The sequence below is a fragment of the Larus michahellis genome, chromosome 10 (assembly GCF_964199755.1).
Source record: "Larus michahellis chromosome 10, bLarMic1.1, whole genome shotgun sequence".
NCBI lineage: Eukaryota > Metazoa > Chordata > Aves > Charadriiformes > Laridae > Larus > Larus michahellis.
In genome coordinates this window covers 6,233,308-6,257,058 of record NC_133905.1, presented here as the reverse complement: position 1 = coordinate 6,257,058, position 23,751 = coordinate 6,233,308, and the positions used below count along the sequence as shown (strand labels likewise).

Sequence of the window (23,751 nt, the reverse complement as noted above, 5' to 3'; positions counted from 1 at the left end):
GTAGAAATACAGATGCCGTGCTCCATGCCCAGGGAACTGTGGTCCACACAGCCCAGAGAGCAAAGCAGATGTGGTGAGGAACACTTGCGACAAGAACTTCACGGGAGAACGCGACTCATTCATCAAACCAGCTATCAACCCTCCTACTCCCACCATCATTCAAGTTAGAGCGTAACCAGAAATTCTATTAACTTTGTCAAAAGTGCTGAAATGGCAGAAATGGCTAATCAAAATTTAATAAAACCACAGAGTTTGAGTGCCTTGACTTGAACATCATCAGAAACAGCGCTCCACAGTTAAAATTATCTATGTAAAGTCACTAGATAAACCACGACAAACCAGATAACGCTACACAGCGGCTACAAACAAGCATTTAGGCTGTGTTCCTTCCATCTCTATCCCTTTAGCCGGTACAAATACTTGACATCCTTCTGTTAGTCATAATGCAGTTTTCAAAACACAAGCTTATTCTATAATGAGGACAGTTGAATCAACTGATTAAGATAAAAAGGAACAAAGTACATTGTTAATGGAGGAGAATGGAGCCCTAGCAAAGCATCTGAACTACTCTGCAGAACGGAAAAACAGGTTTGGGGTGGGGGGTTTTGGTTGGTTGGTTTTGAGTTGTTTTTGGTTTTTTTTAAGTATTAGAGTTCTAGAAGACAAAAAAAATACCAAATAGTATTCTGTATTTCACATGTTTATTAGCTTCTTGCTGGCAGGCATTACAATTGGGAATAATATTGCACCAGGCATTAAAAATATGAATTCTACCACAGGGACATTTTGCATTTAGAATCCAATATAAATATTTCTAATCTTATTTCCATGGCTACAGATAATATTTGGTTGCTTGATTTATATGCATAGAAAGAAACAGTTGTCATAACTGTAAGAAACTGTACTTATCAAGTACTTTTAAAGGGTGGGATTTGTTTTCCTAGAATATTACAATACTGTTTATTGATTTTAGAAACTGAATTAGTCTACATGATAGCAGCTTTTCCCCAACTGCATCCTAAATTCTGTTTGTTTCTCGCTCCCAGTGTTGTAGCATTAGATGGATTAGAAACCGTTTAAACGGAGGTAATTTTAGCACTTTAAGTTGCATCAGAGAATTGTGTTAATGACACAAAATACTCTATTGTACTAATTCTTCAGACTCCCTCTTTCAAACAAAAAGGTGTCTTGACTGAACAGGCACATGCATATTTTTTTTCTGAACAGGACAAACGGACAGAGCTGCTAGAGAACGAAACTCCTCCAGTCCTTATTGATAAACAATAAATAGTCGTATAAAAAAAAAAAAAGCCCACATTGTTGCTTTAGTCAAAATCCAGACTCTCTCGGGTTTACTGTCCAATTAAGTTGCTAATCACTGAAGTGGCTCCTGTGGAGTCAGAATCAGTCATCTGTTTTCCGTGCCAGTCTACAGAAAGTCCAGTTATGCTCCACTGTGTTTTCATTGGCACGCTCGCTCATATGATGAACTCTGGTATTCCTGATCGTGAAGCCTTGCTTTGTGATGTACTCCATCAGATGGACTCTGAGCGACACTTCCTGGTGGTAATCGCACGGCCCAAAAGTGAAGGAAACCTGGCAGTCCCTGGTGTCCATCATATGCTTGTTCCACTTCGTGAAGTGGTTCGAAATGCCTTCCAGCAACGAATGGACTTTCGTGGTGATGGTGAGCTGCGTGATGATCACGGCCACCGGGTTGGAGTACTTGGACAGCTTCCGGGTGCTGGACAGCTCCACCACCTCCTCAAAGGTATCCACGGGATACAGCGGCTTGGGGTCATTAAGACACTGAATTAGCGGTTCAATCTGATAGAAGTCCGCTTCTTTCCGAAGTAGGTCGAACTCTTTGAAGTCCAGTGGCAAAGTGAGCTCTGAGGTCCTTAAAAAGTTAAGAACATAACGGAAAAGTGGTCCATCTCTGTCAATAAAGTAATTGCCCTGAGAGTCCCTGGCAGTGGGGAAGTCTCCCCTGAACATGGCCCCAAGCATTGAGTCAGGATATCTCGTTAGAGTTGTGAGGGATGTCGTATACATGTGTCCACCCACATTTAGCGTGACTGGATCAGTCATCTAAAAAGAGAGAAATTGCAGAGTTTATCAAGCCACCCCAAGAAGATTCAATCACCTCACCGACACACATGGCAAATACTGTTTGACAACTGCAGGCTCTGGAGAGAATCACATTTCTCCCATTCGACGCCTTTAAGCGCTGTTTAAACCCGAACAAATACAAGCCACCTAGCAACAAGGCACAACTGGCAACTAGACAGGATGATACTTAACATTCAGAACGCACATTTCCAGAATGCTTTAGAAATCTTAACAACTCAGCTACTGTCACAGAAGTTTTGCATTTGGGCAACAAGGGTTTTTTTTCCCTATTCTACAGATGGGGAAATGAGAACAGAGATTTCCTGAAGAACAAGTTAGTCTGAATGAGGCCCATCAGTGCTCCTTACTTTCACAATCTGTTTCTCATTCTAGAACAAAAAAAAAAAAAAAAAAAGAGAAAAGGGAAGGGGAAAAAAAATAAAAATCAACCAAACAAGTCGTAAGCCTCTCCCTCAAAAGAGGATGACAGTGCAAGTTTAGACACAGGACCAAGAGCTCACAATCAAAATAATCCATGTGCTATTAAAAAGCATCACTAAAACAAGAAAAAAAAAAAGAGAACTTTCAGCTTTTAACTCTAAAAAGAAATATTTATTAGCAAATTAGCATGCTGCATAGAAGAAGGGGGTAGAGCGCAAACCAGTCTACATCAGCTTCCAGATAGCACATGAGGAAGCAAGAGAGAAAGGAACATAAATCCCATCTGGCCACCAACCCTAACAACCAGGACTGAGGCCAGCCAGAGAAAAGAGACATATGCATGGCAGCAGAATGTTTAGAGAAAGAGAAGAGGGGAAAAATAAGATGCATTTGTCTAGTTTGAAACAGGGTTTACAAGGAAAAATACTTCTCTTTATAAATAAAATTACAAAGTCCTTAAAATTACGTGCAGGAAGCACGAACTACTTTCAGCCTTTTTGTGTTAGGAAAACAGTAACAGTGAGCTTAAGGTGCGAGTTAAGTCCTCACTGACTGTACCCAGGAAATACAAATCCGAGCTCGCTCTCCCCACGAACTGCATGCGAGGTGAAGCACTCCAGAGAATGTAAGCAAGCTGTCGTAACACGCGCAGTTTTTCTTACATGACTGAAGCTCTGGACCTACACAAGACATACCTGGAAGGATTCTTACTGCAGGATCCTGAAAGCCCAGTTGTAACGCACAGCGCACACTTACAGAGGCTCACTTACCATATATCCCCAGTCTCCATTATCCATCTGTTCAATTACTTGAACTGTGGTATTCCAAGTTTAACAGAAGGCTGCTGAAAGGATACGTAATTCACCTCTTATTATCTCCCTGCAGGAAAAAGCACACACAAAAACACAAAACAAAGAACAAAACATGGCAGACCATCAGTACCTACAAGAACAACCGAGGGGAATGCTTTCTAATCAAAGGCAGGCTCTCTGCCAGGAGAGCATTCAGCTACAAAGCCACATTAGCAGGAGAATCTACAAACGAGCTTTTCCCTCCCTCTCCCTTCACACTACCCCCAGGACTGCCTCCGGAGCACACAGGTAATCACTCCGCCAGCTGCTTGACCATCCCGGTTTTGTTAAGTAACAAGCAATGTGCCTCTAAGGATGGCATACGTTCACAAACGGACTACCTTTCACCTGGGAAACTGCGAGTACTTTGAAAGACACGTGTCCCTTTCCCAATTAAAAAAAAGTTTATTTAGCCACCACTGAGGTCATACATGTGACCCGTTAATATTAGTCAAAATTCCCATGCTCCGGTTTCAAACTGCACACAAGGATAAATCAAGCATGACAGTCAATGAACAGTAAGAAGAAAAAAAAAATTCACTGCAGAATTAATAATTCAGCAGTGGAGAACTGCAATTGACAGCAAAAACATTAATCTACAGACAAAGAGTACAAATGGACTTCACAGGCACATACACCCTCTTGGAAGAAATCTCTTCAGGGACAAGCCAGAGGACATCAAACATGTTTTCAACAACGTTCCAACAAAAGCAATTTGAGAAGTGGTTCATGCCGTAGCTTCCCAGAAGATGCCGAACTGCTGACTTGCATAACAAGGGGACCCTCTCCACCCGAGCACGCCAAGGGAAATCCACAGCCCGGGTTGTGCAACTCAAGGTGGGGGAAGTGAATGACCCCAGACACCAGTGGAGACTTTCCAAAGGTGGCCTGTCAACCATGTCAAGCGATGCATGGACAGGGAAGCCAGTCGTCAGTAAGCCTTTATCCCAGAGCCTGCCTCTCCACTGGAATTGCTGAAAATTTAGGTCAGTCTGTTTTAAGTAGGGTACAGCTTCTCAGCTTTGTTTATTTTTACATCTTAAAGACCACACAGTTACCAAGACTTCTGCTCCCATCATCTTTACTAGCAAACTTCAACACATCATCACCCAGCTAAAAGCAGCACGGAAGTTTAGCCAAGCCAGAGCCCTACATTCCAAAACAACTGAAGGTTCACAGTTAATTCCCAACCAAAAAGATTACTCGCCCTTCTCATTCCTAGTAAACGAGGTCGGTCTCATTCACCACCGAGGTCGGTCTCATTCACCACCGAACAAGGCAGCACATCCCACCTCCCTGGGCTCTGCTACCCTGCCCAAACCCACAGCCTGGGCACAGCAGCGTCCAGCAGGTCAGGCTTTCGGGGCCAGCAGCATGAACACGGCCTCAGCTGCAGCTCAGATGTATTAAAGAGTAGAAAAAAAAACCAAAATCAGTATATGAAAATCGTGAGGTCAGACAACAGAAGACTAAGGAATACTAAGATACAGAACAAGTCATACCAGGATCCTACTTTTACAAATTAGAGACGGAGCATGCCTCAAGAAAGTACATTAAAGCACCCCCCACCACCTCCCCGACGGCAGATAAACCTGGAATGCCAGCTCTTTTGCCAACCTCTGCTCACAAATCAAGAGGTTAATTAATTCCGGTTTTCTTTATTTGGAATTGTCATTTAAGCACAGCTCATCAACTTTTATCAATAGCCCAGACCTTTTAAATTCCAGCACTTTTTTTCTTAAGCAAACCGTACTTATAGGTGTTATTCCAGTCAAGTACAACACCAGGATAAAATGCAGGTGCATTAAAACCATAGGAAAGACTGGTACAGGTTTCTGATATTCAAGGAAAACATTCACTTGAAAGTGAAATGATGCAGCCAGCCAGAAACTTCACTGGTAATCAGGATAGAAGAGATCTGCAGTCTTAATAAAATTAACTGGAATTATACATTCAGAATATTTCAAAGGAGGACAGATGTCCAGAGTTATTTAAACTGGTGGACAGATACTGTGTTATTTTAGTCAGCATCTAAGTCCACACTACAGATGAATCAAGACTTTCTTTATCAGGGAAAGAAACAGATGATGCGACATGTCTGTACGAGGACATGAACTAATCTTTGATCACAGTACTGCTATGTAACACTGGAGTGAATAATTTACAAGAGCAATTAGCTGAAATAAACCCAGCCCTCAACATGTAAGTGGCATCAGGAAGTCTCACTGACCTTTGTGTAAGGACCCAGAATCACTAGATATGCACAAACCTCCCTGGCAAAGCCAGTGCCAGACCGAGATGCACAACATGAAGGGATGATACTGGGAAGCCATCCTAAAATGCCCGAGTGTGATCGCAACTACCCGCTGCTTCCCTCATCAGCCTGGGAGCTCTGAATTTCTAGACAACTTCACAGGGGAAAATAGCTCTGCTCAGGTACCACCTGAGATAAGGACTAGTAAACCCCATCACAACAAGGGTGGGGATGTACACCCTTCATGACATACACCCTTTCAACGATGCTTTAAATCCTTCTTGAATGAAACAGTGATGCACTGGTGAGGGTGGGCAGACACTCACTCCATGCACACCCCACGATAGGCAGCCTCAAGCCGGCTCTTGTCCCTGTGTCACACAACAACATACTGCACCCAGGGACAGCCTCGCTAATGTGGCTACTCGCATCCACACAGCGGCAAACAGACGACATGCAGCCATATCCCAAGACAGCATGCCTTTAATAACCATAAGAAATACTCATTTAAGATGAAACTCAGCCAGACAAACTGCTGACACCATTTAAGCCAAAAAAGACATTGTTCTGTGGTGAGAGCAGAAGTGCACAGATTGTGTCAAACCACAGTCCTGCTTTCGTTAAGCTTCTTCTGCGAGCAGGGAGAAGATGTACAGCGTTAATGTGGTCATCACAGCTCCTGCTGTAGCCCAGCACCAAGCACATCCAAAACTAGAAAGGCACAATGAGAGGCGAGCCCCTTTGAATAAAAGCACTCAAGTTATCATTTTATACTTAATACACAAAATTGGATACCTGCATTTATAAAATGATCACTCTTATTTCATGTATTATGACTCAGAGGATTACAAGGCTATTTGCCAGCAGCACTACTGGAACAGGTAGTCCCATTAGCTTCAGCAGGGCTTCTACCAGAACAGAGCTGCTAATGTGCAACCATTTTGCAAGCTGAAATTCAGAGAAAGCAAATGAGAGTCAGCTGAACATCTGCAAAGACACACACATACACACAGGTGGGCTCAGGACAGGCCCAGGGGGGATGCCAGCAGCACTGCCAAGTGCTTGCACTGCTGGGACCACGTGCGCTGCGTTTGGTCAAGGCCACGGGCTACACGCTGCACCTGGAGAAAATCACAGTGTTTGTGTCATATGCAGTTACTTAAAGGAGGAGCAGAAATACACCTAACAGTTAAAAGTCGAGAGGCACACACCGCTTGATTTGCTCTGAATGTTTTTCATGTAGTTCTTCCAACAAAAGAACGAACAGACTTACTTGTGGCACTAGTCTTTAACGGACAGTTTGGTATCACTATTGCAACACAAGCTGTTTAAACTTCACACAACCTTAGATTTCTAGGTGACTATAGAGTTGACGGGAATTCTACCAATGGCAACTTAAAAATTATAAAAGAGCAAAGCTAGCACTCCAGATACAGCAAGCTCCCTGCCTCTCAGATTTAAACCTCCAAAGACGACCAAAAGAACCTCCTGCCCTCAGCGCAGTTATGCCACACATGGACAACCTCTCTGTTCCCCAGACAGCCATAACATTTGAGAGGCAAGTTTTTGTTGTAAGTCATTATCGGCGACTCACCCGAACTGACAAGAACTAAGCTAGCATCAGTGATGGCTGCACTCCACCAAACTGTACAGTGAGATGACAGTCTGCAGAGCAAACCCACGAGGCTCCAGCATCATGCTACCCTAACCAAGGGAGCAAGGAGGAGGCAAGCTCTTAAAACAACTGTTACTGAATCTTCTGGTAATTCAGCAGCTCAGCTTCACTAAAGAAAGCATCCATCACCTTCTACACAGGTCAGATTTACAATGACTAATACAGTTTATTAAAAAAATAACTTAGTTCTTGCTTTTCACTAATACTTAGTCTTCACCTCAGGCAGGAGGGAAAAATGCTCACACCAGCCACTCAGCATTTTCATTCCTTTATGTCTAATTGCTTCACTATAATTTCCAAGCTCCTGAAGTTTCCTTCCCTGCCCTGAGGAGCTCTACGACATCCTGGTTTAAGTCCAGGTTCCAAACTTTTATTTTAATTGCTACTTGTCTGAAGAGCCCACATCACAATATCACTTTGACCCTCCTCTCACAAGAACCAAAGGAAGATGCTTATATCTAGCCTGGTCTTGCTGGCCCTTGGCTTCTGAAGCAACCCAAGGCACCCAGGCTTTCAGCACCTGTAAAAACAGTTGGTTTTTACTCGTGTATTTTGCTTCTGTGTGCTTCTGTGCACTAACTGGCAGTTGTCTGCGTGTGGAAACGTGTCTCCAAACAGTTCTGGAGGAAGGCAGGCATCAGAAACACTGAGCCTCCCTGCACACACCAATGGGCCTCAGCACATGCATGGACTAAGGAGCAACAGCAAGACAGAAGAGCAGAAATCCCTCTTGCGAGCTCAGGCCAGAGAGGGGCCCAGGCCTGCAGCAGAAGTGGGAAGTGCCGGTTTCCATCACAGAGGAGCCAGCGAGCTCATGGTGGAAGAACTCTCCCAGGATGACAGTGATTCAGCAAAGATGCTGGAAATGAACCCAGACATTTTGCCTTCCCCCCTCCAAGTGACCCAAGAACCCAGACCCTCTCCCCCACCCCAAACCTGTGTCCCAGCTCTGCCTCCTCTCCCGGGTGGGGCAAGAGGACCCACTCCCTCCCATCGTGGGGCAAGGCCCACGTATCCCAGACCCTCCCAGCCAGAAATCACCGCCGGGCACCCCGACTTCCACCCCGCTGCTTCCCCCAGCCCAACTGGGAGCAGGACCCGGGCACCAGCTGTCCCATCCCCACCCTAACACCGGGGTCGCGGCATCCTGCCCCGCAGCCCTCCCCCGCCACCCAAGAAGCCCCAGGAGCCCAGCCCCGCGCCCTGCCCCCCACACCCCCCACCCCGGGACGCGGCCATGCCGCCTTAACGCGGTGCCACACGGAGGGTGCGGGCACCCCGCCCCACACAGGCCCCCGGCCCCTCAGCACTCCCCCGAACCAGGGCACGCCCCGGGCGCTGAGCCTCACTCCCCCCCACCCCGAGGCGGGCCGGCCCAGCCCCAGCACTCACGGGGGCAGCTCCCAGCGCTGAGGCAGAGCCCGGCGGCGGCGGGGACGACTGACCGAGAGCCCGGGGTTGAGCCGCCGGCGCGGGCAGGGGCGGAGACGAGGGTGTGCCCTAACCAAGCCCCGCCCCACACGCCACGCCCTCTCCGGTGGGAGCGGGGAGGGGCGGGCACCGCCCCCCGTTCCCCTCAGGGCCGCCAGCCGGGTGGCCGCTCTCGGCGCCCGCCCCGGCCTCACCGAGGGGGTTGGGAGGGGCCCGGCCTGGGCAGCCCCGTCGCCAAAAGGCGAAGCAGCGGCGGGCGGGGCGCTTGGGCCCGAGCCATGCGCCTCCCCGGCAACGCAGGGCGGCCGCACGCTTGTCCCCCGCAGACCCAGCACCGCCGCCGTCGCGGGGGACCGGAAGTGGCGTAGAAAAGCCGCGCCGCCCGGCGTCGCGCGCGCCGGTTCTCGCGAGAGCGCGGCGAGGGCGGGGGCGGAGCTAGTCCGTTGGTCGGGCCAGAGGACACGGGCAAGATGGCGGCGGCTGCGGTGGCACTGCGGCACCTGGCGCCCATGGGCGCCCGCCTCCCGCCCCGGGGCCGCGCCGCCGGGCGGCTGCTCCAGCAGCGCAGGGGGTTCCGCCTCTCCGCCCCAGCCGCCATACAGGTAGCGGGGCCGCCGCGGGGAGGGGTTGGGAGAAAGGGACTCGTCCCTCTCAGGGGAAATGTCCGGCCCCGGGGCGGGTGGGCGGTGAGGAGAGGAGAGGTGATGTGAGGTGACTCCCCGCGCCCGAGGCGTGCGGGGCGCCCGGCGGCGGCGGGCCGTTCCCCTGCCCTGCCCATCTGCCGGTGTCTCGCAGGTGACGGTGCGGGATGCGCTGAACCAGGCGCTGGATGAAGAGCTGGAGCGGGACGAACGCGTCTTCCTGCTGGGCGAGGAGGTGGCCCAGTACGATGGTGCCTACAAGGTGCGTGGCTGCCGTTACCGGGCCGGGAAGGGGCCTGAGGGCGGGCCCTGACTCCTCTCTCCTGCCCTGCAGATCTCCAGGGGGCTCTGGAAGAAGTACGGGGACAAGAGGGTGATCGACACCCCGATATCAGAGGTATGGCTGGCCCGTGTCCTACCCTGGCCGTCCCTTCATTGGCCGCTCCCCTGGTGCTCACCCCTTGGTTTCCTTCTCTTTCAGATGGGCTTCACAGGAATTGCAGTCGGTGCTGCCATGGTTTGTAAATTTGTATTCCTTTACTTCTGAATTTAACATTTAAACTATTTCTGTGTAAAAACATACTAAAATCTATTTTAATATGCTTAATAGGCAGGGTTGAGACCAGTGTGTGAATTCATGACATTCAACTTCTCCATGCAAGCAATCGATCAGGTTATAAACTCTGCTGCCAAGACCTGTTACATGTCTGCAGGAGCAATCGCTGTCCCCATTGTCTTCCGGGGCCCCAATGGGGCATCAGCTGGAGTCGCCGCTCAGCACTCGCAGTGCTTCGCTGCTTGGTACGGGCATTGCCCAGGACTGAAGGTTGTTAGTCCGTGGAGCTCGGAAGATGCCAAAGGCCTGCTGAAAGCATCAATCCGGGACGATAATCCAGGTGAGCACAGGCAGATCATGGCAGTACCTAGCACTCAATCCTGAAAAGAATGTCTTGTTTTCCCCTCCTGCACCATTTAAAAAAAACAAAAAACAAAAAAAAGGTGGTTAAACCCTAAAACGCGTAAGGCTCCTTTACTGCAGCTTTAGGGTACTTACAAAGGCACAGAAGTATTTATTCTTTTTCTAACAATCACTTGTCTTGTTAGCAGTAGATTAATTTTGTGCTGTTGCCAGCTGCGTATCTTTAGTGCTAGTTTGGTACCAGTCGGGAAACTTTGAAGTATTTATGAATCTATCGTAAAGGGGTTAAAAAGGATGAAGATGAGTCAGGAGGAGTACATGCATATACAGTTGTATACGTAACTCATTTTTACAGATCATGAAATTCATGTGATAAATTCAGAATGTCATTAATTAAAAGCAGGGCAACCCTTGTCTTTATTTCTCAAAAACATGCATGCAAAATCTAAGACCTTTCTAAGATTTGCGATTCTGCCGTCATGTAGACAGTAGAATCAGTTAACTTATCTGATCTAGTTTAAAAAATTGTCTAAAATTAGTCCTCAATAATTCAGCATTGAAGTAAAGACTGTGATATTTTTATTTATTTTTTAATTGCTTCTGCAATCATACTCAAGTCCTCGTTGCCCAGATTGTCTTAGTATCTTGAGCTAATCTGCTGCAGTACTGTTAATCATCAGTACAGGCCTGTGCCTGCAGATGTACGCTTAATCCAAGTATGTTTTGTTCTAGTTGTGATGCTGGAAAATGAACTGCTCTATGGTGTTCCCTTTGAAATGTCTGAACAGGCACAGTCAAAGGATTTCGTTGTTCCAATTGGAAAAGCTAAAATAGAAAGGCAAGGTAAGCTGAGACTACAGTTTGTTTCCTTATTAACTGAACTGCTTGGGGACTTTTTTTAACCTCTTAGCTATTCACAATACCGCTGTCATGGTGCACAGGAAAGTATTTCAAATGTTCAATGTACAAGTCTTACTTTATCCAGTAGTATACTTTACTGTTCTGTTGCCCATATAAAGGAGGAACACCTGATTCTCTCTATCTCCTCTAAGACTATACCCTTCTAAAGGATTTGTACCCTAGTATAATGGTGGAGGGGTTAACGGCTGAAAAACTTTTTTCCTCAATTTAGTATGTAATTTTTGTCAAAAAATGCAAAAAGAGATCACTGTAATATTTCGGCTCATTTATTCATCATTTACCACTGAATTATATGAATGTTTGAAAAAGAAATTCTAAAAAATATATTAAATATCTCTTCAGAATGAAAGGGTAAAGTTTGTGTCTTAGCATAGTCCTTCTGCTACTGCTCTTCATGCGATGTATGGGTGCAGAATACTTAGTGTTTCAAATAAACGTAAGGAACTTAAATTTACAAGAGAATCCTAACATTACCTTGCAAGGAGCCAGAGATCTAGAAAAAAGCTTTAAATCTTAAGGTTTGTTGGTTGTTTTTTTTTTTAATTTTTTAACACTTGTTTCTGTTGTAGGAACTCATGTTACGTTAGTGTCACACTCAAGACCTGTCGGACACTGTTTGGAAGCAGCTGCCGTACTTGCCAAAGAAGGTGTAGAGTGTGAGGTGGGTGGGGGGGGTCTGTTGCTTTTCTCTTTCCCTGAAGTGGAAAAAAAAAGCAGAGGGTCTTCTCATTCAGGCTCTGCAAAACTTCCGTGTATTACCTACAATTTTCTTACATTTGTAAATGCCTTAACAACATGTGCGTTTCATGTTTCTGCATTTCACCTTTTCATCACAAAATTAAGGCAGAACTACTAACAACTTTCAGATTCGCCCAGCTGTACAGTAAGCAGAACATGACAGTACGTATTAGTATGGCTGTATCTCAATATAGCAAGACTCACCTATCTGGGATTTTCCATGAGCCACCAGAAACTGTTCTACACAGTCTCTGCGAGAATAAAAAGTTAGACATTTTATTAAGTCTTGTCTTCAATGTGAGAATAGATGAGAGTGCTAAAAGGCACTGTACCCAAACAGTGCTAACTGACAGACTTACATCATAGCAAAACTCACACTCCCTTTTTTTTCCCCCCCAGGTTATAAATCTGCGTACCATTCGACCAATGGATATTGAAACAGTGGAAGCCAGCGTTGTGAAGACAAACCATCTTGTAACTGTAGAAGGAGGCTGGCCACAATTTGGAGTAGGAGCTGAAATCTGTGCCAGGATTATGGAAGGTACCGAGTTTTGCAGTATACATGTTGATCTTATTCCCTAGTCTAAATCCTGACAGCTTCTTGATACGGCCAGATGAAGGCAGAGTTAGGGGTTTATATCTGAGGAGCTTGAGCCTAGTTGTCTCCTCTAGAGATTTTCACAGGGTGGATCCAGCTGGTCTTCTGTTGAAAGTAACTCTTATCCCTGGAATCTTTCTCAGGCCTGTGAGAAGCAGGATGGAAACTTTCTGTCTAAACCACAGTACATGAAGATAAATGAGCAGGAACAGCTCTCTGGAATATTAGAGCTACAGGAACAAAATTGTTTAAATCAATTAAGATTCAGAAATTGAATTGAGAGAAAACCATAGTGCATGGCAACCTGACAGCTGTCTTCTGTTTCAGGATCTGCCTTTAACTACTTGGATGCTCCAGCTGTGCGTGTTACCGGTGCAGATGTTCCAATGCCTTATGCAAAAATTTTAGAAGATAACTGCATACCTCAAGTGAAGGATATAATATTTGCAGTGAAGAAGACCTTGAATATCTAAGTTGTAAATACATGTTTTAAAGTCCTGCTTTACAAAGTATCAGTTGTCTATGGCAAGTTGTATGCATTACTTCTGTTGTATATCTACATGGGAATTTTGTACAGTGGGGAAAGTACAGTGACCTCCCAGAATATTTATACGGGGTTACCCTCTAAGCCACACTTCATATAAGCAACAATGTGGTAATGCTTGTTTGTTAACAGTACAGGTGGGTTAGTGCTACTGTAGGGTGAGAGATGCTGTTCTAAATTCAGAGCGAGGAAAAAATCCTCCATTTCTGCTTGGCTTTTAATTACCAGCGTAGCAGTGTTAAACTGGCTGTAGTGGTGGCTGAGTGAAGAACTCTGTGAGCAAGAGGGGGCCCCGAGTCCCGCCCTGGGATGCTGTACAGCGCTCCAGGAGCCTGTGGTCACGAGGATTATTAAAGGTGAATAATCAAACTGGAGTGGGTGAAGCCTTGCTGTTAAGTGCAACTGTCCACGCAAAGTGGCTTTGGAAGCCTGTGACACAGGTGAAGAGATGGCACGTGCGTTTGGTTTGAAGAGCATTCCACTGCATGCAGGAAAGCTGCACACAAGCTTACATAAAGATCCTGATCTTCTTCAGTATGTGATGGGCTGGGAAACGCTACCTAATTTTTCTTCACTAGCCACCACATACAGTGATGAAAACAACACTTGCCCAGATGCTGAGCTTTATGTTTGGTTGGTTGTTTTCTTACACTCATCACATGGGCTAACAAGGGCATGCACAAACTATAGCTCTTACAGTGCAAAACAAGATATTTTATTATTCAGACACACTGAGCCTGGGTCTGAATTAGCAGTTGTGTAGATTGTGTTTGAAGAGCTGGGAAACTGCCGCAGCAGCCTTTCGGCAGATCACCACCTGCCAGGGTTTAGCTAAGGGGCTGAGGACAGGCCAGGAGAGCTCCGCTTGGCTTTTTCAGCAGCGTCTGGGACAGAGCGAAAGCTGCCGGGAGGAGTCTGTACCTCGGGCAGGCTGCCTTTTGACTGCTGGAGAGGAGATACTTACCTCTGTAAGCAAGCAGAAGCGCTTGGGTCCTATTTCAGTCAAGGGCCAGGAATACCTTTCGGGGTATTTCCTTTAGTAGAAGTGCTGTTAGGTTCTTAGGAAGTCTGGCTTGCAGGTGAAATCCTAGCTGAATATACCCACCACCACGCTGCTGAAGGAATTCCATTAAACATTTTAATAAAAATGACTGGATATCACAGGTTACATGAAACTTTGTACAGACATTCTCTGCATAGTAACAAACACTGATGTACTTGAATTTAAAAAATGGATTATCTATAATCCTTTAAAGTGCAATTTGTTTAAGGTTTTAAATCAAGAAGGATCTTTCAATAAAGTTTAAGCTGTAGAATTAACTTGAAGTAACTTTGCATTTAACTAAATCATGAATAATATCCCAGTGCCCTATTAACTCCCATTTCAACTGGTTTCTCATTTAAAAACACTTTCCCTCAGAGTTAAAGGTAGGATGTCCATTTAAACAAATTTAATGAAACAGCATTTTTATTCCACCAGCAAATATGGTGGGAGTAAGATTTAATTCTCCAGTTCCCTCACCTGTGCAGTACGCTTTAAGGGTTGGGGGGGAGGGAGGGTGTTGGATTATCTAAAACAAAACTTGCTGATTTGGTGCAGTAAGAATTAAGATGAGTTACAACTGCATGAAAAGTGTTGAAAAACTGAGCAGACTAAAACTACATTCCTGTAATTTGGAAAAAAAGGGGTGGACTAGAGCTAGGAAAAAAATGCATTAATTCACCATGATCATGGTCATTCCTATTTCAGATTTTTATTCAGCCATATAGAAGTTGCTGTTCCCCTGAAACTGTAGCTAGAGAACAAAGTTCTTGAAACCAAGTAAAGAACGGAGTACTTATCACAGCATGGCAACGCGATGCAGACAGGGTAGTGCGACTCAAGAAAAGCTGAAATAAGGGCAAACGGCTCTACAGCGTGATTAGCCGCTATATGCTGGTGGATCCGTCGGCAGTCAGGAGGGTCTTGTTCCTGGACAGCACAGGAGGGGGAGTGGGAATTCAATCCTGGTGTGACCAGTGGCCTCAGCTGATCCTGGGAGCACTGTAGTCGCAGGTCTGTGTTTTCTTCAGAGTTCCTTTCTGAAAGTTTTGAATGGAGCTGAGTAAGGCTCCTCGGCTTGCACTGACGTCGGGCTGCGGGCTCGGCTGCGTTGGCACCTCTGTACTCAGAGGAGGAGCTGCTGGTGGCAGGGGCGGCGGTGGCGGTGCTGGGGGTATCAACGATGCTCCTGTTGAGTTGAGGAGAGAAGATGTAGTTTGATTTTGTCAAAGAGGTCCTGCTGCAAAGGACTGCAGCTCTTAGCTGGGCTTGGTCAGTCCTGCACTAGTCACGTCATTCCTCGAATGCCAGTGGAGGGTGAAGAACAGAACAGATGAAAAATGCCAGAGTGATCAAATCCCTCTATCTGCAGGTGAGTTGTGTCATCTGAGACACCTCTGAAATGAAGCCTGAAGTGCCTCAGTACTCGGGGATGAAAACATGACTCAAATGTGATCTTGCACTGAGGGAAACAGAGATCACTTAACAGGACTTCCCAGCTTCAGTTTCTCTTGTTTGTCCCCAGTGAAGCAGTTTGCTCTTTGGGTCACCAACAGTAACAGAGACCGGAAGCAAATCTTACTACCTGTTCTTATTTACGACTAACTTAACATTACAGGACCATATTGCTGTAGTATTCGTGATGACTGCTTGGTCAGATTATATTATATTCCATTTTTAAAGCACTAACTGCAGATAGAGTTTTCTGGAAGTGTTCTCCACTTCCACATACTGTCAAGACTTCCTCCGAACATGTTGTAACAAACGCTTGTTTCACAGGCTGAATGAATCACAACCATCTGCCACTCACCCCTCTGCCTCTCGTGCTCCCACCTTTGCACTGTCTCTTGGTTTCTACCCCTGTCACATCCATCTGGTGCTTCTCATGCCTCAGCCTCCGCATCCTGACACCCTGGGAAGCCAGAGCCCGCAGCGGTGCAGGCAGGTACCCAGCAGCGAGGACCTGTGTGGAGGTGCCTCCTGGCAGCTGAGGTCCAGGCCAGTGGCTTTACTTGCCCTAAGCAGCTCTCCCAAACACCCTGATCTTGTGCAACTCAGCTGCTGCGCATTGCACCATCATTTCTACGCAAGTATAATCAAAGATCCGTGCGGGAGTAAGAGCGGAGGGCTTCAGAGGTGGCCCCTCGCCATTCCACAAGACACCCACGTGAAGGTGGCATTGGCAGCACATCACCAGCTATATGGGGACCGAGGGGCCTGTCTTGTCTCATATATTCTGCAATGAGCAGGGGCATAATGATTAGTATCTTAGAACTATTCAACAGTGAATTTTAACCTATCGTCTAGATCGTAAATTATTCCACAGTAAGACCAGAGAGACAGATGGCACCTATAGTGTAACACTTGCTTTTGTTAGCTCTAGCCTACAAAGAAGAATATATGGGTAAGTAAGTGGCAAGAACTATGATACAGCGCAAAACAACATGAGGCCAACCAAGAGGCTATGGCTATTGAAGTAGAACTGCTTACTATGAAGTAAGCAAATACCACGCAGTTAAAGGACATTATGGCACACGGATTCGAGGTGATGAAGGATAAAGCTCAGCCACCGAAACCAAAAAGCAGGCAAAGTTCTCTGTGCTCCAATTCTCTCTCAATTCCTCACTAACACTTGCTCTCAAGCTAGTAAGTAATAGTAAAAAAGTAACTGCTGCAATTTAAAAAAGCAGTTATACTAGATGAAAGTCGTAACTCAAAGCTCCCTCATTTTCTATTTGTACCAGTCTTTGAAGAGAGCCCTTCCACGTATGGGAGCAAGCTCAAAGTGCAGAGTATTGACACAAAGCGTTCCATTTTGCCAGTGTACATTAATACATGCTGTGACTGTAGCACTTCCAACTCTTCAGGAGAAATTCTCATTAGCACGAAAACCTTCTGTGGCAACAAAACATGGAAGTACATATTGGGCTCATCTTCGCTCTCCTCCTTTCCAGAGGAAATACTCGAGTCCTAGTAGAAATACCAGAGATCAACTGAAACAATTTAACATGCCAGTTGCACGTGGATCAACTGCTCTCTTAAGTAATCAAAACATTACGCAATGTTAGCACAAACTGAAATAAATTGCATATTGTAGCCTTGGGGCCACCTAACCCAAATTTACTTTTTACATTTGCCAAAGATGTAAGTCAATTTATTATTAGAAATAATGAAAAACCATCCCCTAGGTTAGAGTCCTGTTCCACATGCATGTACGGAGTGCCAGCAAAGTGCAGCACAGCAAATCTTGACACTTTGCCAAAGGACGAACAAGACCGAGAACAGTTAAAGCAACCGCTTTTGCAGTTAAAGCAGTCAGAGCAGACCACTGTAGGACTGGCGTACCACCGCTGTCACCAGACTCATCAGACGAACTGCTGTAAGATAGCCAAGACCAGCTAATCATACATGAAATGGCTCGAAAGAGATGCAAGAACTGCAGAGAAGAAAGCCAAGATTTTTGGCAGGAATTACAAGCTGAGGTTGAAGAAGCTATGCAAGTAGTTGTACAAGATGCCACAGGGAATGACGGTGAAAAGAGGGGGCAGGGCTCTGTATGGAATACAAATACAACGGTAACATACATAGTGAAAGAAGGTACATGTTTGAGAGAGAGCGGGGGAAAAAGCCTCAAATGTTTGGATCACTAAGTATCATTAGGCCAAGATTCCAGGCGTAATCTTCACATTTAGTCTGGTTATTCTGCAACAGGGGTAGAAAAGACAGGGAAGTATGGGGAGAGGCCACCTTCCTTCCTGGAAAATGGTTAAGTTGCTGAGGACTCACTGTTATTGAAATTGAGCTGCCGACAACATCATACAGTTAAACTCTTGGGAGACTGATTACGGGCAATACTACTCTTACACCTGAGCTCTGCTTTAACACATAAATACAGTTTTTAGGATGGTATCTGACTAACTATGAGCGTTACGTATTGAACTCATCAATTAAGAGCGTGGTTCTGAAAAATCTTCAATTAATTTCTATTAGTCAATCAAAACCAAGCTGTCCTTCTCTTCTCGACGTTGAGTGGTGCAAAGGAAATCTTAGTTCACGCTGGTGTACTCATATGCAGTTACATCTACAGATTAAATTCTTTTGCCCAACAGTGAAATATTTTTCTGTATATACTAGAAAACACATTTGAGGCAAGTCCTCAGTTACCACCAGACCTTTCCAGTACATATATGTTGGAAGAAGTTGCCTGCAAACACACATTTTACCCATTCATGCAGTTATAAGAATAAAACACTCAAACAAGAACTTACCAAGGTTTTTTTACAGGGACATTTTTGTTAAGAGAGTGTGTTAAAAGGAATAGGAAGTAAATCAGATGCTGTAAACTTGATGCCTGAATTGAAACAAAAACTTAATTATGAGTTTAAAGTGACAGTAATTGTGCAAACAGCATTAAAAACTTGGCGGAGAATGGGATGCAAACAAAGAAAATCATTTTAGTGATAGAGTTTTTAAAGATGCTGTATTTCATTAAAATAATCCATCAGAATGTTTAGATTTCTTTCTTCTATTCCCTCCCATTACTAAGCAAGTCCAAGATTTGCATTCAACTTTCCCATACAGAAACAGAGCATCTTTAAAGAGATAAATCAGCATTAGCTTACTTTTCCGAAATTTCACGTTCAAAATGATGCATGCTCTATTGAAGACAGCAGAGAAAGAGAGAGGACACAAGTTAATCATCCAGTTCTCGTGTCAAAGTAAGAAAAACAGATACACTGTTAGCTGAAAAGTTAGTACAAAAATCAATACATTCCTATTCACTGGCAAATGTGAGGATAGCAGACTATTTCATATGACATATACAATACTTTGTCCGATTCTGAATAACGAACCACAATTTTCCATGCTATAAGCATTATTATACTCGATGAACAAATACAACACGCATGCTTTCAGTTGCACATGCCATAATTCGAGCTTTACAGGATTAAAGCGCATTTAGAGAGATTTAGCAAGAAATCTCCAGGAAGATTAGCCACAGAAGACGAAATCCATTCCGTTCAAGGAACAATTCCTGCTGCATTAACACCTGTACTTACACTTACGCTGCATGGGTCAGAGACACTCAAGAACAGCACTGACTAAAGCATTCAAATTGTCTTACAGAAAGGTGAAGGGCAGAAAAGGTGCACCACGTGGGTGTCTATGAAATATATGTCATACTGAAGGATTCGGAACAACTGGCATACAAAAAGATAGCTAAAGTTAAGCACAACTCTTTCACTTTATTCCCGCAGGGAAGCTAAAATGGCACCTTCCACACTTTTCTCTATTGTAAGAGAGCCCGCTGGTATTTTATGGGCTTACTGGATTTCGAGAAGATGCAGTGAAGCTTTAAAATAACCCACACCGTGGTGTTCTACGTCCCTTCTGATCCTAGCCACAGCTCATAGCCGCAAAGAAAAATAACACATTTTCAAGAAAGCAAAGAATTGTGCAAGCGGAAAAAAAAGAATCAAACATTCACGGGAGAGTGTCAGAAACATGGGAAGTTACATTAGAACCACTTGCCACAATCTAAACAACATATTTCAAAGATGATATTTATCTGAGTATCTGCAACAAAACCAGCCCAAAACTCTAGTCAATGAGAAAAGCTCATGAAAGTCTGGGTTTCCAGCAGACACCTTTCCCCTCAAAGCAGGTCATGCATCTGATCCGACGGTTGCAGCTGTCCTTACAAAGACAGCTGAAGCCAGCAATCGTTTTCTTTCTTAGTATGTTTTGCACTGACCACACCAAGCACTCTACTGCAGGGCAAGTCTTGCAAGGCCTTTGCTGAGAGACAAAGCACGTCTCAATGTGTAAGAACCCCCCCTCATGTCAGCCTGGAGCCCGTTCCCTTCTGGCCGGTGTCTCTGGCTGCGCACGTACCCACCCACACACCACATTGATTTGGTTAGTTACGGGCCAGGACAAGGGCAAGAGCTTCTGTTGGGTACACTTGTCCATGTCAGCCATTTTGCCACGGCGTCCTATCAGCAAGATGCTTTGACGTGCCGTGATTCTAACACAACCACAGCCAAAACAGAAAGACAGACTGAAGGCCTCATTCCCCTCCTGACAGTCATCTCACCACACTGATACCCACAAGCAATTTTGGTTTAGAGGTAAATATCCTTAGTAAGTGCGAGGAAACTGGAAGAGAGAGATACAGGCTACGGGTGCATCAGCTGTCACAAAGAGAGTCCTACCATGGGGCTGGTGAGTCTTTCATCGAATCGGTGATAGCATACTTGCTTAGAATAGATGAAAGCACATTGTTGCTGGTGAAAAAAAAAAATCAGGAATGCTATCTTTCTCTTAGAACTAGTATCTTAAGTTTCTTCTATGAAACCTACTCACAAAAGCACTCCTGAACTGGTGACACTTGCCTTCACACCCGATCAAATGCATCAAAGCCATCAGCCCGCTAAAGCGCTTCCCAATTTGAATGCAGGTAGGGCAACGTGCACAGCGTCAAACCGGGCTGATCACCACAAGTCACCACGAGCACACTGCCTGCAGGATGACCGACACACTGTGACAATGTGGTTCGAACAACAGAGCCACGTTTTGAGCCCAAACTTGAGCCATTTTTAGCCACTTGAGCCATGTCTACACATATACGTGCATCACATGCCCAAAACTTGAAAAAGCTTTAAACCAAGTTCCAACACGTTAAAGTTAAAAATGTAAGTAAAAGATAGTTTTATTGCAGAAAAAAAAAAGTGTTTTCTAAACATCTGTCCATTTTGAAGACTTAAGGTTTTCTTTTGTATTTTCAGCTACTTCCTTACTAAAGCAGACAGAACTGGAAATAAACCCTCCAGCGAAGAGTCAGTACGTCCACAGAACAGCGCTGTCATTGTGCAAGACAATAACAGTAATTATCCTGTTTAGACTAACTGGGGGAAGTTAGTTCATAAAATATACACTTCAGTATACCCTTAACTTGAAGGAGAAATGAGCAATTTGAATTTCAGCATGACTGCTTTGAATTACATCACACAGACTGCAGTGTCCTTTGAAAGGCCATCCACAGCAAAGACAAATTTGATTGCACCACTTCAATTAACAAGTTGTGCTCTGCAGAAAGTTCCCGGGACAAGGAATCATATGGCGTGAGTCATCATAACAAACAGCAATGCTACGGACTGCTTCCCTTCTAGAAATGTATTCCATTAACACCTTTTGCTGTTAACGTTTGCCGGTGCTCCTCTTCTAGCCTTTCAGACTGAAGCACGGCCACTATTGCCCTCTCAAGCAGATTCTTTACCACTTCCCACCACCTTTCCTAAATATTAGAAAAACTGTTTGCACAGCTACCTAGCAAATTGGAAGAGGGAACTGGCCACAAATAATAAAGATATTATTTTTAACCCAAATCAGTTTCTGACTTGTTCCTACAAGTCCTACTGGTATTACCAATGGGCTGTAGCAGAACAGGGGAGATTTAAGCAGCCTAGGCCACTGAATTTGTCACACCTAAAATTCATAGAATCACAGAATGGTTCAGGTTAGAAGGGACCCTAAAGATGACCTAGTTCCAACCCCCCTGCCCTGGGCAGGGACACCTCACACCAGACCAGGCTGCTCAAAGCCCCGTCCAGCCTGGCCTTGAACACCTCCAGGGATGGGGCAGCCACAGCTTCTGTGGGCAACCTGGGCCAGGGGCTCACCGCCCTCACAGTAAAGAATTTCTTCCTGATATCTAATCTAAATCTCCCCTCTTTCAGTCTAAAATTGTCGCCCCTCGTCCCATCGCTCCACTCCCTGATCAAGAGTCCCTCCCCATCTTTCCTGTTGGCCCCCTTTGGGTACTGGAAGGCTGAGATAAGGTCTCCCCGGAGCCTGAAATTCCTGAAACTACATCACAGTAATAAAGGGTAAATAGACAATACAAAAAACCAAGGGATCAACAAACAATACTTCAGAGCCAACAGACCATTCACATCAGAACAAATGCATACTGCAACATGAGGGCCAGAAGATGTCTGGAAAGTAGCAATGTCAGTAGGACTGGAGTAATAGAGACTTTGAAGCAGGCACATAACACTCTATGGGTAAATCATACCATGTATATCTCAGGAAAAGTTACTAAATGAAAAAGAACAGTATTAAAAGGTTCTCTATGGCCCTTAAAAGACAGCAAACGCTCAGGCTGACACAAGATAAATGTCATCTCTGTGTTCCATCCTTGAAAACCACCATCCCTTAAGCCATCCTTGGAAATAACACCCACAGTTGAGGGGGGCGAATAAAAAACAAAGAAAAAGACAAACACTCTAATGACTCTTGAACTTACCTGCTGTAGAGGGCGGAGTGGGGGATGATGGAGACGTTAATGGGGAACTCGCCCCAGAGCCTGATAAATAAAACAACAGTCTAGTAACTAAAGCTGTGACATAAAATTCAACACAGTCAGACAAGACAGATTGTTGGAAACAGGCCAACTTTATTGACTGAAGATCCAATGCCGCTTCCACTGAAATCTTGGGAAAGATTCCCATTCATACGAACAGCGTCACTCAGACCCAATCAGAACAGAGAGACTTAACAGTACACAGTATCAGAGGAGGTCCAAAGACATGAGAAGTGCACTCAACAGTATTCCTCAATGGGAAACATTTCTTTTCTGGTGCTTAAGCTGTTGGATTTCAGCGTCCAAATTCTGTTCTCCTTAAGAGTTGTGCCACTGCACGGATGGCACCCCATTTCTCCTTATAAAAGATGATTTTCAGTCAGTTGCTGTACTCCACAAGTTACTCTGATATCTGACTATTCCACAATAGGCTGCTTTTGGACACATTTTAGCCAGGCAAGCCAGCTCTGTTAAATTGTTCCGTAGTACCAACCATTCCTTTTAACTAAATGAAGACCTGTCAAAGGCTCTGTTGTTTTAGAATTTAGCACTGAAGCAGCAATTAAACAGATAATTTTCTCATTCATCTTAACACCTCACTACGGAAACAGATCACCACAGAGTTTATCCCCGAAGGCTGCATTATTAAATGGCCCAAATAACGGATGTTATTATTATTCCACTCAAACGTCAAACAGAACGAAGAGACTGATTTTATTTTATTTTTTTTTTTGAATGGGGCACAGAAGAGAGGACACATTGCTTTTTATTAGGCAGCTGAAAATCTTAACACTGACAATATTTTTCAGACCTAGTTTTACCTATTATTAAATAGCCAAAACAGTGTTATCAGGCTCTGGTAGTCCAATGTTAATGTGTAAACTGATGGTGACCCTGGATCTTTTAAGCCAGAAAATGACATCAACAACAAAAACATTGACATAGCTGTGTAAAAGCAAGCTCCTCTTTCTGTAGTTACCTGAGTTATTTGAGTTGCTGTACTTTGCTGAGTGTTCTTCCCCACTTTCATAGGCAGAGCGTTTTGACTTCTTTAAAAAAAGAGCAGAAGAAACAGAAGATGAGAATGAATAATCGCTTTCCGTGATAAGGATTGAACTGACACACAGATTTATAACAACCATCCACCGTATCACACAAGGTTTATCAATGCCCAACATCCCTCTCCCCACATCCAACACGTGCTGCCACGCTGACAATG

The 23,751-nt window shown here is 44.9% G+C and overlaps 3 protein-coding genes across 15 annotated transcripts in view; 1 reads left to right on the top strand and 2 right to left on the bottom strand.

Annotated features, from left to right (window-relative positions):
- Positions 1-221: 221 nt before the first annotated feature.
- On the bottom strand, positions 222-9,109 carry KCTD6 (potassium channel tetramerization domain containing 6). The gene is made up of 3 exons (XM_074603340.1): positions 8,726-9,109; positions 3,324-3,432; positions 222-2,091 (listed from the first exon to the last, which is right to left on the bottom strand). The coding sequence occupies exons 2-3, from the start codon at positions 3,348-3,350 to the stop codon at positions 1,405-1,407; spliced, it is 714 nt and encodes a 237-aa protein (XP_074459441.1). The 5' UTR covers positions 3,351-3,432; positions 8,726-9,109; the 3' UTR covers positions 222-1,404.
- PDHB (pyruvate dehydrogenase E1 subunit beta) lies at positions 9,101-14,451 on the top strand. Its single transcript, XM_074603339.1, has 9 exons — positions 9,101-9,366; positions 9,560-9,667; positions 9,740-9,802; positions 9,887-9,922; positions 10,016-10,301; positions 11,057-11,167; positions 11,815-11,906; positions 12,383-12,524; positions 12,909-14,451. Exons 1-9 carry the CDS (start codon positions 9,235-9,237, stop codon positions 13,052-13,054), a joined length of 1,116 nt encoding a protein of 371 aa, XP_074459440.1. The 5' UTR covers positions 9,101-9,234; the 3' UTR covers positions 13,055-14,451.
- The window catches only part of PXK (PX domain containing serine/threonine kinase like), a 37,832-nt gene continuing 28,326 nt past the window's right edge, over positions 14,246-23,751 (bottom strand). For 3 of the 13 annotated variants that reach the window (XM_074603330.1, XM_074603328.1, XM_074603338.1), the window contains 3 exons: positions 23,512-23,581; positions 22,476-22,538; positions 14,246-15,356 (listed from right to left, as the gene is read on the bottom strand). In XM_074603330.1, coding sequence (XP_074459431.1) covers positions 15,151-15,356; positions 22,476-22,538; positions 23,512-23,581 — 339 coding nt within the window. In that variant the 3' untranslated portion in view covers positions 14,246-15,150. Of the gene's footprint in view, positions 15,357-18,435; positions 18,519-18,789; positions 18,825-22,475; positions 22,539-22,603; positions 22,891-23,511; positions 23,582-23,751 lie in introns of those variants that run through there. The other 10 variants (XR_012589408.1, XR_012589407.1, XM_074603337.1 and 7 more) reach the window with 6 other exon arrangements.